The sequence below is a fragment of the Mesocricetus auratus genome, unplaced genomic scaffold, assembly GCF_017639785.1.
Source record: "Mesocricetus auratus isolate SY011 unplaced genomic scaffold, BCM_Maur_2.0 Super-Scaffold_100011, whole genome shotgun sequence".
NCBI classification, from domain to species: domain Eukaryota; kingdom Metazoa; phylum Chordata; class Mammalia; order Rodentia; family Cricetidae; genus Mesocricetus; species Mesocricetus auratus.
Genome location: NW_024429195.1, coordinates 42,838,447 through 42,850,497, shown reverse-complemented (window position 1 = coordinate 42,850,497; position 12,051 = coordinate 42,838,447). Strand labels below are relative to the sequence as shown.

Here is a 12,051-nt window from a genome sequence, read left to right as displayed (position 1 = left end):
AGAAAATGTGAATTAAATAAAGATTTAGTTGTGCTTAATTAAGTTAAGAGTGCTAACTAAGGCCAAAATAGTTAAAAATGTACTAAGAACAAATGAGCAAGTATATAATTGGAAAAGTAGAAGAACAGAGACAATATTTTTTTTACCAACAAAGGCATTGTTTATTAACCTAGAGGTCTTGAGGCCTACAGTTGGGATTTAGGAAAGTTCATGAACTGCCAAATGTTGTAAATGCTAGGTTTACAACGAACAGAGACAATTTTGAGCAGGTAGAATGGGAAATGAAAGGGAATGTGGAACTAAACTTAAGAAATGGCCTACACTCTTATGTTATATTACTATATCACCCTATCATTTCTAATGAAGGATTGAGACCACCACAGACTAAAGCAAGGTTGATCCAAAACAGAATAATAAATTCAATTATGTCAGCATATTCTGATTCCCTGACTTTCTTGCAGTGAACTAAACCAAAAATTATCACAAAAGAAGGCGTACACAGAGAAAATATATTGCTAATTGTATGTATTTAAAAGTAAACACAGAGAACTTCATTTTAGAATTTTATATTAAAAATATACTGTTATTGAATCCCTTCTGTTAGAAATCATGTGACAGAATGTTCACTATTTAGAGAATATGAAACTTGCAGCTAGTTGGAGGGCACCAGGGTTTTCATCAAGAAAACCCAATGCCCAGGTGATTCAGTTCCACACTTCACTTGCAAGCTGGGCAAACAATTAGTTGTATGAGCCTGTCTTAGGAATCACAAAACTGTACTACATAGACATTCCATTTTGACATTCAGAGGAAAATACAATCTACACTAATTGTCACATGTAAAAATGTATACTAATATGTGTGAAAATACAAATCAATCTAGCAAACATCTAAAAGCATTTGAACTGTGACACATCTAAATGAATCTTTTTTGTTGAGACAGGGTCTTTCTACATAGTCCTGGTTGTCCTAGAATTCACTATGTATACTAGACTAGCCTCTATTCACAGAGATCGACCTGCCTCTGCTTCCCAAATGCCAGGATGGAATGTGCCACCATACCCATGAAATAATGGATCTGTAAAAAAATCACAATAAAAGAATATTTCAAACATAGACACTAGACTGCAACTGTGTGGTAACTATTTACTAGTTAATAACTAATATTAAATATGGACAAAATGTTAAAATCAATTTACAGAGAACACTTCATTTTTTTAGTAGTTCTCTTTTCAAATCTTGTCTAGGAAAAGCAGTTAGAAGAAGGCAGAAATCTTGGACCAAAAGCAATTACCTTAAAGGGAATTTTTGTGCAATGATGTTTATAAAATTATATGTTAAACTGGTATTGATTACATCTACATTGTAGTCACATGAGAATATAATATGAAATATATGATTCAATTAAGAGCTGTTATGTGACACAAAAAGAAGATCAAAGATCAGCATGTGCTTTGTGCTTTCTTCTTCACTAACCAATGGTACTATAGAATGACACTCAAGCTTGGTTGTCTGGAGGCTAGCTATCAACTGAACTCTGAGGTTTTATAAATAAAGACTTTCTTCTTTTTCAGCAAGGCTGGGCAACAGACAATAAACAAGAATGAGAAACAGAACAGTAACAACCTTCATCTTGCTGGGATTGACAGATGACATTCGGCTGAAAATTCTGCTTTTTATATTTCTGCTTCTTTCTTACATGTTGAGTTTATCTGGAAACATAACCATCATCACCCTTACTCTGGCTGATCCCCACCTTAAAACACCTATGTATATTTTACTCAAAAATTTCTCCTTCTTAGAAATTTCACTCACAACTGCTTGCATTCCCAGATTTCTATATAGTATGTCATCTGGGGACAAGTCCATCACCTATTTTGCTTGTCTCACTCAACTGCTGTCTATAGACCTCTTTGCAGTAGCAGAATTTTTTCTCCTGGCTATCATGTCCTATGACCGCTATGTGGCCATCTGTAAACCTCTGCATTACATGACCATCATGAATAGCAGAGCCTGCAGGAACTTCATCTTCTTCTGCTGGGTGGCGGCACTGACCATCGTTCTCCCACCTGTCAGTCTAGGCTTGGGCCTGGAGTTCTGTGACTCAAATCTCATTGACCACTTTTGTTGTGATGCAGCCCCTCTCCTGAAAATCTCTTGTTCAGATACACAGTTGTTAGAACAGGTGGTGATAGTTGATGCAGTGTTGACATTCATCATCACCTTTGTGTGTGTCATCCTTTCCTACGTTTATATCCTCAAGACCATTCTGAGATTTCCCTCTGCTAAGCAAAGGAAAAAGGCCTTTTCCACCTGTTCTTCCCACATGATTGTTGTTTCTATCACTTACGGCAGCTGCATCTTCATTTATATCAAACCTTCATCCAAGGGTGATGTAGCCATCAATAAAGGGATTTCACTTCTTGTCGTATCTATTTCACCAATGTTAAATCCCTTTATTTATGCACTTAGAAACAAGCAAGTAAAGCAAGCTTTCAATTACTCAATTAAAAAAATTGCATCCCTCTCAAAGATATAAAATAAATTGAAGACTGCTTAACAAAAGACACGGGAATGAACACAAAATATGAAGCTTTACTATATTTTTCTATACATTTTTAATCATATTCTATTCACAACCTGAAATCATTGTCTGACTCTTTTCCCAGAAAACAAAACAGTTTGTGGTTTTCTACCATTTCCACACTTTTAGGTATGTCTTTTTATTTTACATTGAAGCTAATCAAATTAATATGGAAGTGACATGCACCTTTGATAGATGTGGCATGTAGAAGTATTCACTATCAATTTAGCCACACAGAAAAAAAGATGGTACATCTAAAACTATTTTCTATGTTTCATGGTGGTTATAAATTGTGAAGATTCAGAACTGGGTTAGTGAGATGCAGGCTCTTCTTGGGTCAAATGAGGGGTGGTTGGAAGCATGAAACTTGGCATACCAAGAATATCGAGAAGCATACTTCTGCTGACATGTTTCAAATGATCTGCCAGACTTTGCTACTCAAGATAATGAAGTGGCTTTCAGGGTCACTGAACTGTGTTCTACTGTTCTATAGCTATAGAGAATTACTTGTTGTTACATAGTATTTTATATATAATAGAGACATTGTTACTTAGGGGGACACAGCTCCTGATGCTTCCTGTGGTATTGTGGGTTTAAAGATTGTGAGACAGATTGCATAAGCTTATGTATAAAAGTTCTACGAAATGAAGCTTGACATGCAGTTGCTTCTACTCTGCATCCCCTGTGTCCTAATCTCTGTGAGACCTTACCCAAGGACCCCAATGCACTAGACGTTGACAGCTGGTACCGGGAGAGGGACACTGAAAGAGAGACTTCAGGAAGGTCTGATTTTCTTAAGATTATTCTCAATTACAGGGTCATGGGACAAGGTAAGTCTCCTCCATATCTTTTATGTTAAAACATTTATTAAAAACTCACGGTGTTCAGGTTTCCCTCCCTGACTTGGAAGATTACTTGGAAGTGATTAAGGAGTATAATCCTTGGTTTCCTGAGGAAGGTACTTTAGATACTGAAAATTGACAGAGAATTCATTACAATGTAGAAAAAGCAGTTAGGCAAGGAGAAAAAATTCCCATTAGATTTTGGTTGATTTGGTCAATTATATTTGCAGTTCTAAAAGCTATGACTGAAGAACACATGGTTACAGATATAGGAAAGGAAGCTACTCCATCTGTAATATATTTAAAGTTAGATACAGAAATAAAAGAAAAGCTGGTAGAAGACCAAGTTGTTTGAATTAAATCTTCTGGTTCAGGAATGAACTTGGTGATGGTAAAATTAAAGAAGTTAGAAAAGAATATGGAAAAGTTGAATACTGATTCTTGATCAAAATTGAAAGTAAAACCTTCCACTCAGGTCACTGCTATTTCAGAAAGGAAAGGGAAACTTACTGATCTGATTTCTTTAGCAGATTTAGAACTAACTTCTGGTATTTCTGATACTGAATATGAGTCTGTTGAACCTATTTTTCCTATCTTGTAATTCATCACCCTTCTCAAGGAGGAGTTGCTCAACCTGCAATATATGAGGTAGTCAATATAGGTGACATATCCAGGTTGAAAAAGGCTGTAGCTTTATATCATCCTCAGTCTCATTATTTCAAAAAATGCTTAATGGAATGGTTCGTCCTTATGGCAATCTGGCTCCTGAGGACTGGAAGGTGGTTTGTCATTCCTTGTTAAGAGAACCAGAATATTAGCAATGGCAAATGTGATTTTCTGATCTTAGTGCAGACAGAACCAGAACAAATGCAGCTAGCAATAATCCAGTCTTAAGAGCTATTACCTATCCTATGTTAATTGGAATGGGAGCTTATGATGATCTTAATCAACAAGCAAATACTCCCGTGGAAATTCATGAGCACTTAAGGGAAATTGGTATGGAAGCTTGGGAGCAGCAATGCCCTGTAGGAGAACATTATGGCTCATGGACCAAAGGTATGTAGAAACCTAACTTATGTGGAATTCCTGGCTCGATTAAAACAGACTACTAAGAGAACAATTGTGGGGGAAGAAGCCAGAAGACAATTGCTAAGGATGCTAGTATTTGAAAATACTAATGATGATTGTACATTACATTATATTTTCTTGTGGAAACTATGGTCACTACCTTTCATGGCTTACAAAAGGAAAATACATGAAATACTTTAAAATGTTTTGGGTGTGATCAATTAGGACACATTAGAAGAAATTGCAATTGGGAAAAGCAAAATGACCAAAGGGGCCAGGACATTGTCCTAAATGCAAAAAGGGTAGACATTGGGCCAGAGAATGTAAATCTAAAACAACCGCAGATGGACAGTCACTAAGAACTAATGCTGCTATTAATTCGGGAAACTTGTTAGTGAGCTAACCCTGTGGCCCAGGTATAATGAACAGTTCCAAACAACCTTATTTTTCCCCCAACCAGCCACAGCCGTCAGTACCACTGTGGACATACCAGCCACAAAAGATTTTATTCTCAAAAAAGGGGATAACCCTGTGTGAATTCCTACTTGAGTATATGGTCCATTACCTCTAGGCACTTTTGGTCTGATCTAATTTCCAGGAAGATCTAATCTGACTAACAAAGGTGTAGCTGTGCATTTAGGAATAATTGATAGTGATTATCATGGGGAATTTCAAGTTATGATGTCCTCTTTGGTTGATTTTCATATTAAACAAGAGATCGCATAGCTCAAGTAATTTTAATGCCCTATATTCCCATTGGATCATCAACTAATATTAGGCAAGGGGGCTTTGGAAGTACTAATTATCGAAATGTTTTATGGGTTATGAATATTACTCAAATGTAGCCCAAAATTAAGGTGATGATGAACCAGAAAGTAATAATTGGGTTGTTACTAGTTCTGATATTACAATAATCATGAAAAAAGATTGGCCAAATTCCTATTTAACTCCTGTTTTACCTTGTAATATGAAAGGAGTCAGTAACACACTAGTGAATGTTACTGAACAAAGTGTACACTAGATTTCTTTTTAATTAGAAGATGGTCAGGTAGCTGTTTTAAAACCTTATATATTAAATGTCCCTGTAAATATCATTGGAAGAGATGTATTAGAACAACGGGGAGTTCACTTACAATTTTAACATTATAGATGGAGCCTTTAAAAATTCTATGGAAAAATGAAGAGCTGTTATAGCTGGAACAATGGCCATTGACAGCTGTTAAACTGGAAGCTGCTCATCAATTAGTACAAGAACAATTATAGAAAATTCATATTGAGCTTTCAACATCTCCCTGGAATTCACCCATTTTCATTATAAAGAAGAAATTAGGCAAATGAAGGTTTTTAACTGACTTACAGGGAGAAAATGCCTCTGTGTATCCTACGGGAGCACTACAACCTAGGATTCCATCTCCTATTATGTAACCATCTAACTGACCTACCGTAGTTATAGATTTACAAGATTGTTTTTTCACTATACCTGCACATTCTGAGGATAGAAAATGATTTGCATTTTCCTTACCTCAATTGAACAATAGAGGACCACATCATAGATTTCAATGGATGAGATTTCAAGGCATGATGAATTCTCCAATTATGTACAAGCTATATGTTAATTATGCTTTAAAAACAGACAGAGATGGTCACATTTATATATTTTTCTTTATATTGATGATATTTTATTTGCTGGTCCAGTTATAGCTGAATTAGAAGAATTATTAAAGCAGTTGCCTTCATATTTTGTTACCTTTGGGTTAGTCATTGCACCTGAGAAGATTCAGAAAAATTATGTAATAAATTATTTAGGATATACAATCTCTAGAAAACTATTAGACCTCAAAAATGTCTATAAGAATAGGCAAATTATAGACTGATTTTCAAAAGTTATTAGGAAATATTAATTGGTTACATTCTTCTCTTGGTATTCCAATGTATCAATTACATCATTTATCTAATCTCTTACAAGGAGATCCTGATTTAAACAATCCAAGAAAGTTAACTAGAAAAGCACAGCAAACACTAAATTTGGTTAAAGAAAGAATCAAAGCTGAATTTTACACCTCAGTACTTTGTAATTGGTGGTAAGAATATCTACTTATACCATGGCAGATAATTTAACACTTCAGAAGTTAGAGATCTCATTGCCAATGTTATGGATTATTTATTAGAAGACAATTATGATATATTTCAAATATATTTGTGTCCAATGCTCAAGGTTAGCTTTCTAGTACATATAATTACATGGAAGAGAGTGTGTAAACAGAAAGATAATAGAAAAATTGTACAAATGATTCAAAAATTAGAACAAAAAATTCAGGATTTTCAGGGAAAAGGGGACTTCGCCACCAGAACGGATAGCATAGATTTAATCAGAACAACCTTGGGACACATTCAATTCAATATCTATGGCATTTATGACCAAAATAGAGTCAAGTCAGGAGGAAGTTACCAAATTAGCAGGGCCATTTAGCAGATAGGATGATATTTCTAGAAGGCAATTTACTTGCCTCTTGAGCCTCTATTGATAACAATATAAAATACTCAGAATCACACATGACAAATAAGTCCAAGGAGCATACAGATTCTATCAGGTCATTAGAACAATTTTTGATGCAGGAAATCCAAGCCCTCAGAGATATTTGGTCACAAGATTGCAATATTTAGAGGATTCACCCTTTGAAACATCAGACTCTGAGGCACTAGCCACTAGGCCACCAGGCAATGAAAGAGGTATACATACAAGTTGCCTAGGAGACCTTCCTAAGGTGGCTTTTCCAGTTACTGTCCATCTTGGCCTAAAAATGACCTCTACAAGTTGTAAACATCTAATTGTTACAGATCAGGACCCTATCTCAAGTGAGACAAAATATGAGATGGGTGGAGTACATTGGACCAGAAGGACAAAGAGGAAGATTGAGGCCATATGTCACAGATATAGCTAAAAATCTTGGGTCGTGGTTTATTATAGCAATGGAAAACCCAGATTAACATTGCCCCTGTGTCAGATATGAATCATAAGCAAGCTGTTAGTGGTAGAAAGAATATTGTAAGGCACTATAGTAAACATTCGCAGAGCATTCAGGCTCTGCAGTTACAGTATGCTAGTGACACACCTATAGAGGAACCAACAGCACTACCCTTAAAATGGCTAACAGATGAACCTCTCTGGTTAGGGCAATGGACTATGACCTCTGAGAAGTTAGAGGCTTTAGAAAAGTTAGTTCAGAAACAGCTAAATGCTGGACATATTGAAGAATCTACCAGTACGTGGAATTCTCCTGTCTTTATTATCAAAAAGAAGTCTGTGAAATGGAGGATGGTTACCGATATAACAACTATCAACGAGGTAATTCAGCCTATGGGCTCTCTACAGCCTGGGGTGCCATTACCTTCTCTCATTCCTAAAGGATGGCCAATTATAGTAATTGATTTAAAAGATTGCTTCTTCACTATACCTTTACATGAAAAAGATAGAGAAAAACTTGCCTTCACAGTGCCTACACATAACAATTGTCAACCAGTAGGGAGATTTCAGCAGAAGGTGTTGCCACAAGGAATGTCCTACTTTATGCCAGTATTTTGTGTAAAAAACTTTAGAAATAATTTGCAAACATTTACACAATCCATAATGTATTATTACATGGATGATATATTGTTGGCTGGTTAGAAAGAAGGTGTGTTGGAAAAGATGTTTGAGGCAGTAAAGACAACTTTGCCTCACTGGGGATTACACATTGCCCCAGAAAAAAATGCAAAGAGGAGATTCTATTAATTATTTAGGCTATAAAATAGACTTACAGAATATTAGACCGTGAAAGGTATAGATCAGAAGAAATTGTTACCAGACTCATAAAGTTCTTCAAAAAATACTAGGAGAAATTTCTCAACTACAGAAAATTATTGGAGTAGAAGAGCATGATTTACAGCACCTTAAAATGGCCCTTAAATGAGACAAGGACTTAAGTAGTCCTAGAATATTATCAGCTGAAGCTGAAAAACAATTAGAATAGGTAGAACAAAGAATATTGGAAGCACATGTGGACCCTGTGGATCCAAAACTGGACTACATTCTGGTTATTTTGCCATTTAGAGACTTCTGATTTGGACTATTAATGCAGATGAAATACATAATACTAGAATGGGTATTTCTGTTACATGAATAGTATAAAAAACTGAAGACATATATAGAAAAATTCTCTGATTTGATATTAAAAGGTAAGATAAGGCTTCGTCAACTAACGGGGAAGGACCCAGCAGAGATGGTTGTACCCTTAACCAATGAGGAAATTTCCTCCTTATGTAAGGATAATGAATATTGGCAAAGGGCTAGCAGTGACTTTTTGGGAACAATCAGTAACAATTATCCCCAAACAAAATCAAATTAATAAAAAAAAGCAATTTGTATTCTTTCTTGTATTGTAAGAAAAATGCCTATCTCTGGAGTTCTTACATTCTACACTGATGCAAACAAGTCAGGTAAGGAGGGTTATAAATCAGGAAATATAAGTAAAGTAGTTCAAAGCCTTTACAAAAGGCAGAGTTGTACTCTCATGGTACTTAAAGACTTTGCAGAGCCTCTCAACATAGTTACGGATTTTCAGTATGCAGAGAGAGTCATTTTACACATCAAGATTGTAGAATTTGTTCCAGATGATACAGAATTAACCTCATTGTTTTTACAATTACAGTAAACCATCAGAAATAGAACTCATCCTATGTATATAATACACATCAGATCCCATATGAGTCTGCCAGGTCCTCTAGCACAAGGAAATGATGAAATTGATTGTTTATTAATAGGAAGTGTGTTGGAAGCTTCAGAATTTCATAAGAAACACCACATCAACAGAAAAGGCTTAAAGGATTTTTCTATCACTTGGCAACAAGCCAAGGAAATAACAAGAACCTTCCCCACCTGTTCATTTTATAATCAAACTCCATTACTTTCAGTCAGTAGTTCCAAAGGAATTTCCAGAAATGAAATTTTAAAATGGATGTGTTTCACTTTCCAGAATTTGGAAGTTTGAAATACATACACCATACCATGGACACATTCTCAGGCTTCCAATGGACTACTGCCCTCATCTCTGAAAAGGCTGATTCTGTTATAACATACCTCTTAGAGGTGATGGCTGTTATGGGTATACGAGCACAAACAAAAACCAACAATGCTCCAGCATATGTCTCCAGCAAACTGGAACAGTTTTTCAAATATTATAACATAAAACATGTAACTGGTATACCTCACAATCCTACAGGACAAGCAGTGGTTGATAGATCTAACCGCACATTAAAAGAAATGCTTCATAAACAGCCAGTGGGAACAATGACCCCCCCAAACACAGATTACTTAATGCTTTACTAATGTTGAACTTTCTTAATGCTAATGTCAAAGGACAAACAACTGCAGAAAGACACTGGAGTACAGAAAAAAATTCTGAACTAAACCAACCAGTGTATTTCAAGGATGTTATGACCTCAGTTTAGAAACCAGGATATGTGTTACGTTGGTGAAGGGGTTTTGCCTTTGCTTCCACAAGAGAAGAAAAACTTTGGATTCCATCAAAATTAATCAAGATTTGATCCAGAAGAAACCTCAGGAGGAGAAAAGATGACAGCTCATCTACAAGGTCATATTCTACTATGTGTAAGGAGACCTCATAAAAGGAAAAGAAGTGTTCTGTTTTTGTGTTCACAGGAAAACTCAGCTCTAAACAGCAAAAAATACTGGACATATGGATACCTGAAGAAGAATGGATAGCTACCCAGAGGACCATCAAACAAACAATAATCCACTGTGTGGTATCAATGACTAAATCTCTCTATCTTGTTCTTTTTTGTTTGTTTTTTTTCGAGACAGGGTTTCTTTGTATTGTTTTGGAGCCTGTCCTGGAACTTACTCGGTAGACTATGCTTGGTCTTGAACTCACAAAGATCCACCTGCCTCTGCCTCGTGAGTGCTGGAATTAAAGGCATGTGCCACCACCGCCTGGCTCTCTGTCTTGTTCTTATAACATCCATTTCTCCTTGCTTCTTAATATTCTTTAGTCCCAATTCATTTAACTGAAACTGGCTTTGGAGTTGGGTTGGCTCTCCTACGCTAAATGCAAGCATGTTGTTAAAATAAAATCCAGAATTTCTGTATTGTATCAAAGAGCCATTGATATAAGACAGAAGAAAACAAAACTAGGGACTGTCATATTTTTATAGTTTGTTCCTTTTCTGAAAGTCTAATTTCCCTCATATTTACTATCTTCCTTCTTGTTGCCTTTCCCAGTATTAATAAATATAAAAGTTAAAATTTTCTCTGTTAACATTAATGTTTGAGCTTTCCAGAGAATAAGGAATTTCCTGACAGCAATCTTCAAACACTTTGGAAACAAAATGGGGCCCCTACACCATTGACTCCACCTGACTAATACCATCCTGAATCCAGTTTGGAACTACATCGCTTGACACAACTCTGGACCAATAAATTGATACAGTATACCTGCTACAATCTTGCCAGAACTTCAGACAAGAGCTTCAATCAACATTAGAACTGTAGTCAAGAACTTCAATCAAGATCTCCTGCTGAACAGAGACTATTTATTCTATTTAAAACCCTTGTTACACTAACATTTTCTTCCTACAGGTTCCCATAAGATTGTCATCATCCCATTTCAGCAGGAAGTAATTTTGAGAATACTATGCCTCCTTTCCCTACTATTGATACTGCAGGATAGTTTACACCCATTAGTGTTAGTTTCAATTTTTTTAGGGTTGGGATTGGAAGGAGGTGTTCAGACTTGGGCATCTCTTTCAGATAAGTTTAGGATTTAGACTGGATAGACATGCTTAGTTTAGGATACAAATAGATTATAACTTGCTTATCACCTTTTATGTATATATGTTGTAAATGGTTGAGGTTTGCATCAAGTTTAAATATTTTGCTTAGACTAAAAGGGGAGTTGTGGGGGTGAGCCCACAATACTGTCCATACCCCAAGGGGCATGGACAGGCATATGTGGAACAGGTGAGATATACAAAGGAAAGGAAAAGCAAAAGCTCCCTCTCCCATGGAAGCCAGCCACGCTTCTTATTTTCCCAGCCTGTATGTAAGTGCTTTCTCCTGTTAATAAAAATACTTGTTTCCCCATTGCATTGATTTTCACTTCATCACCTTCTTGGAGTTATTACCTTATTTAAATAAGGATGATAGCAGAAATATAATTTTATCTATAGATAATAAGGTACATATATGTTTTGATTCTGACCTTGTTTACTATTAGGGTATCATCATTGGATTTTACCTGGAATAAAAATTACAAGATCTGGAACATGTCTACAACAACTTTCTGCATGGTTCATAAATCAGACTTGAGAAAATATTATTAAGGATCGTGAATTATCTTTCCCTCAATACCCAGATTTTACTTATGTAAGAATAAAATATAAGCCTTTGCTATGGGAAACTTGTCTTGGAAAGTTTGGGAAGGTTATAAATAACAAATGGATAAATTGGGGTCCTTATGGTCAATTTATAAATACTTGTTCAGAATGGAATATTAAGATGTG

General features: G+C 35.8%; 1 protein-coding gene across 1 annotated transcript; it reads left to right on the top strand.

The window, feature by feature from the left end:
* The first annotated feature begins 1,603 nt into the window (after window positions 1-1,603).
* LOC101826820 (olfactory receptor 6C2-like) lies at window positions 1,604-2,539 on the top strand. The gene has a single exon (XM_021232784.2). It carries the CDS (start codon window positions 1,604-1,606, stop codon window positions 2,537-2,539), a length of 936 nt encoding a protein of 311 aa, XP_021088443.2.
* Window positions 2,540-12,051: the final 9,512 nt, after the last annotated feature.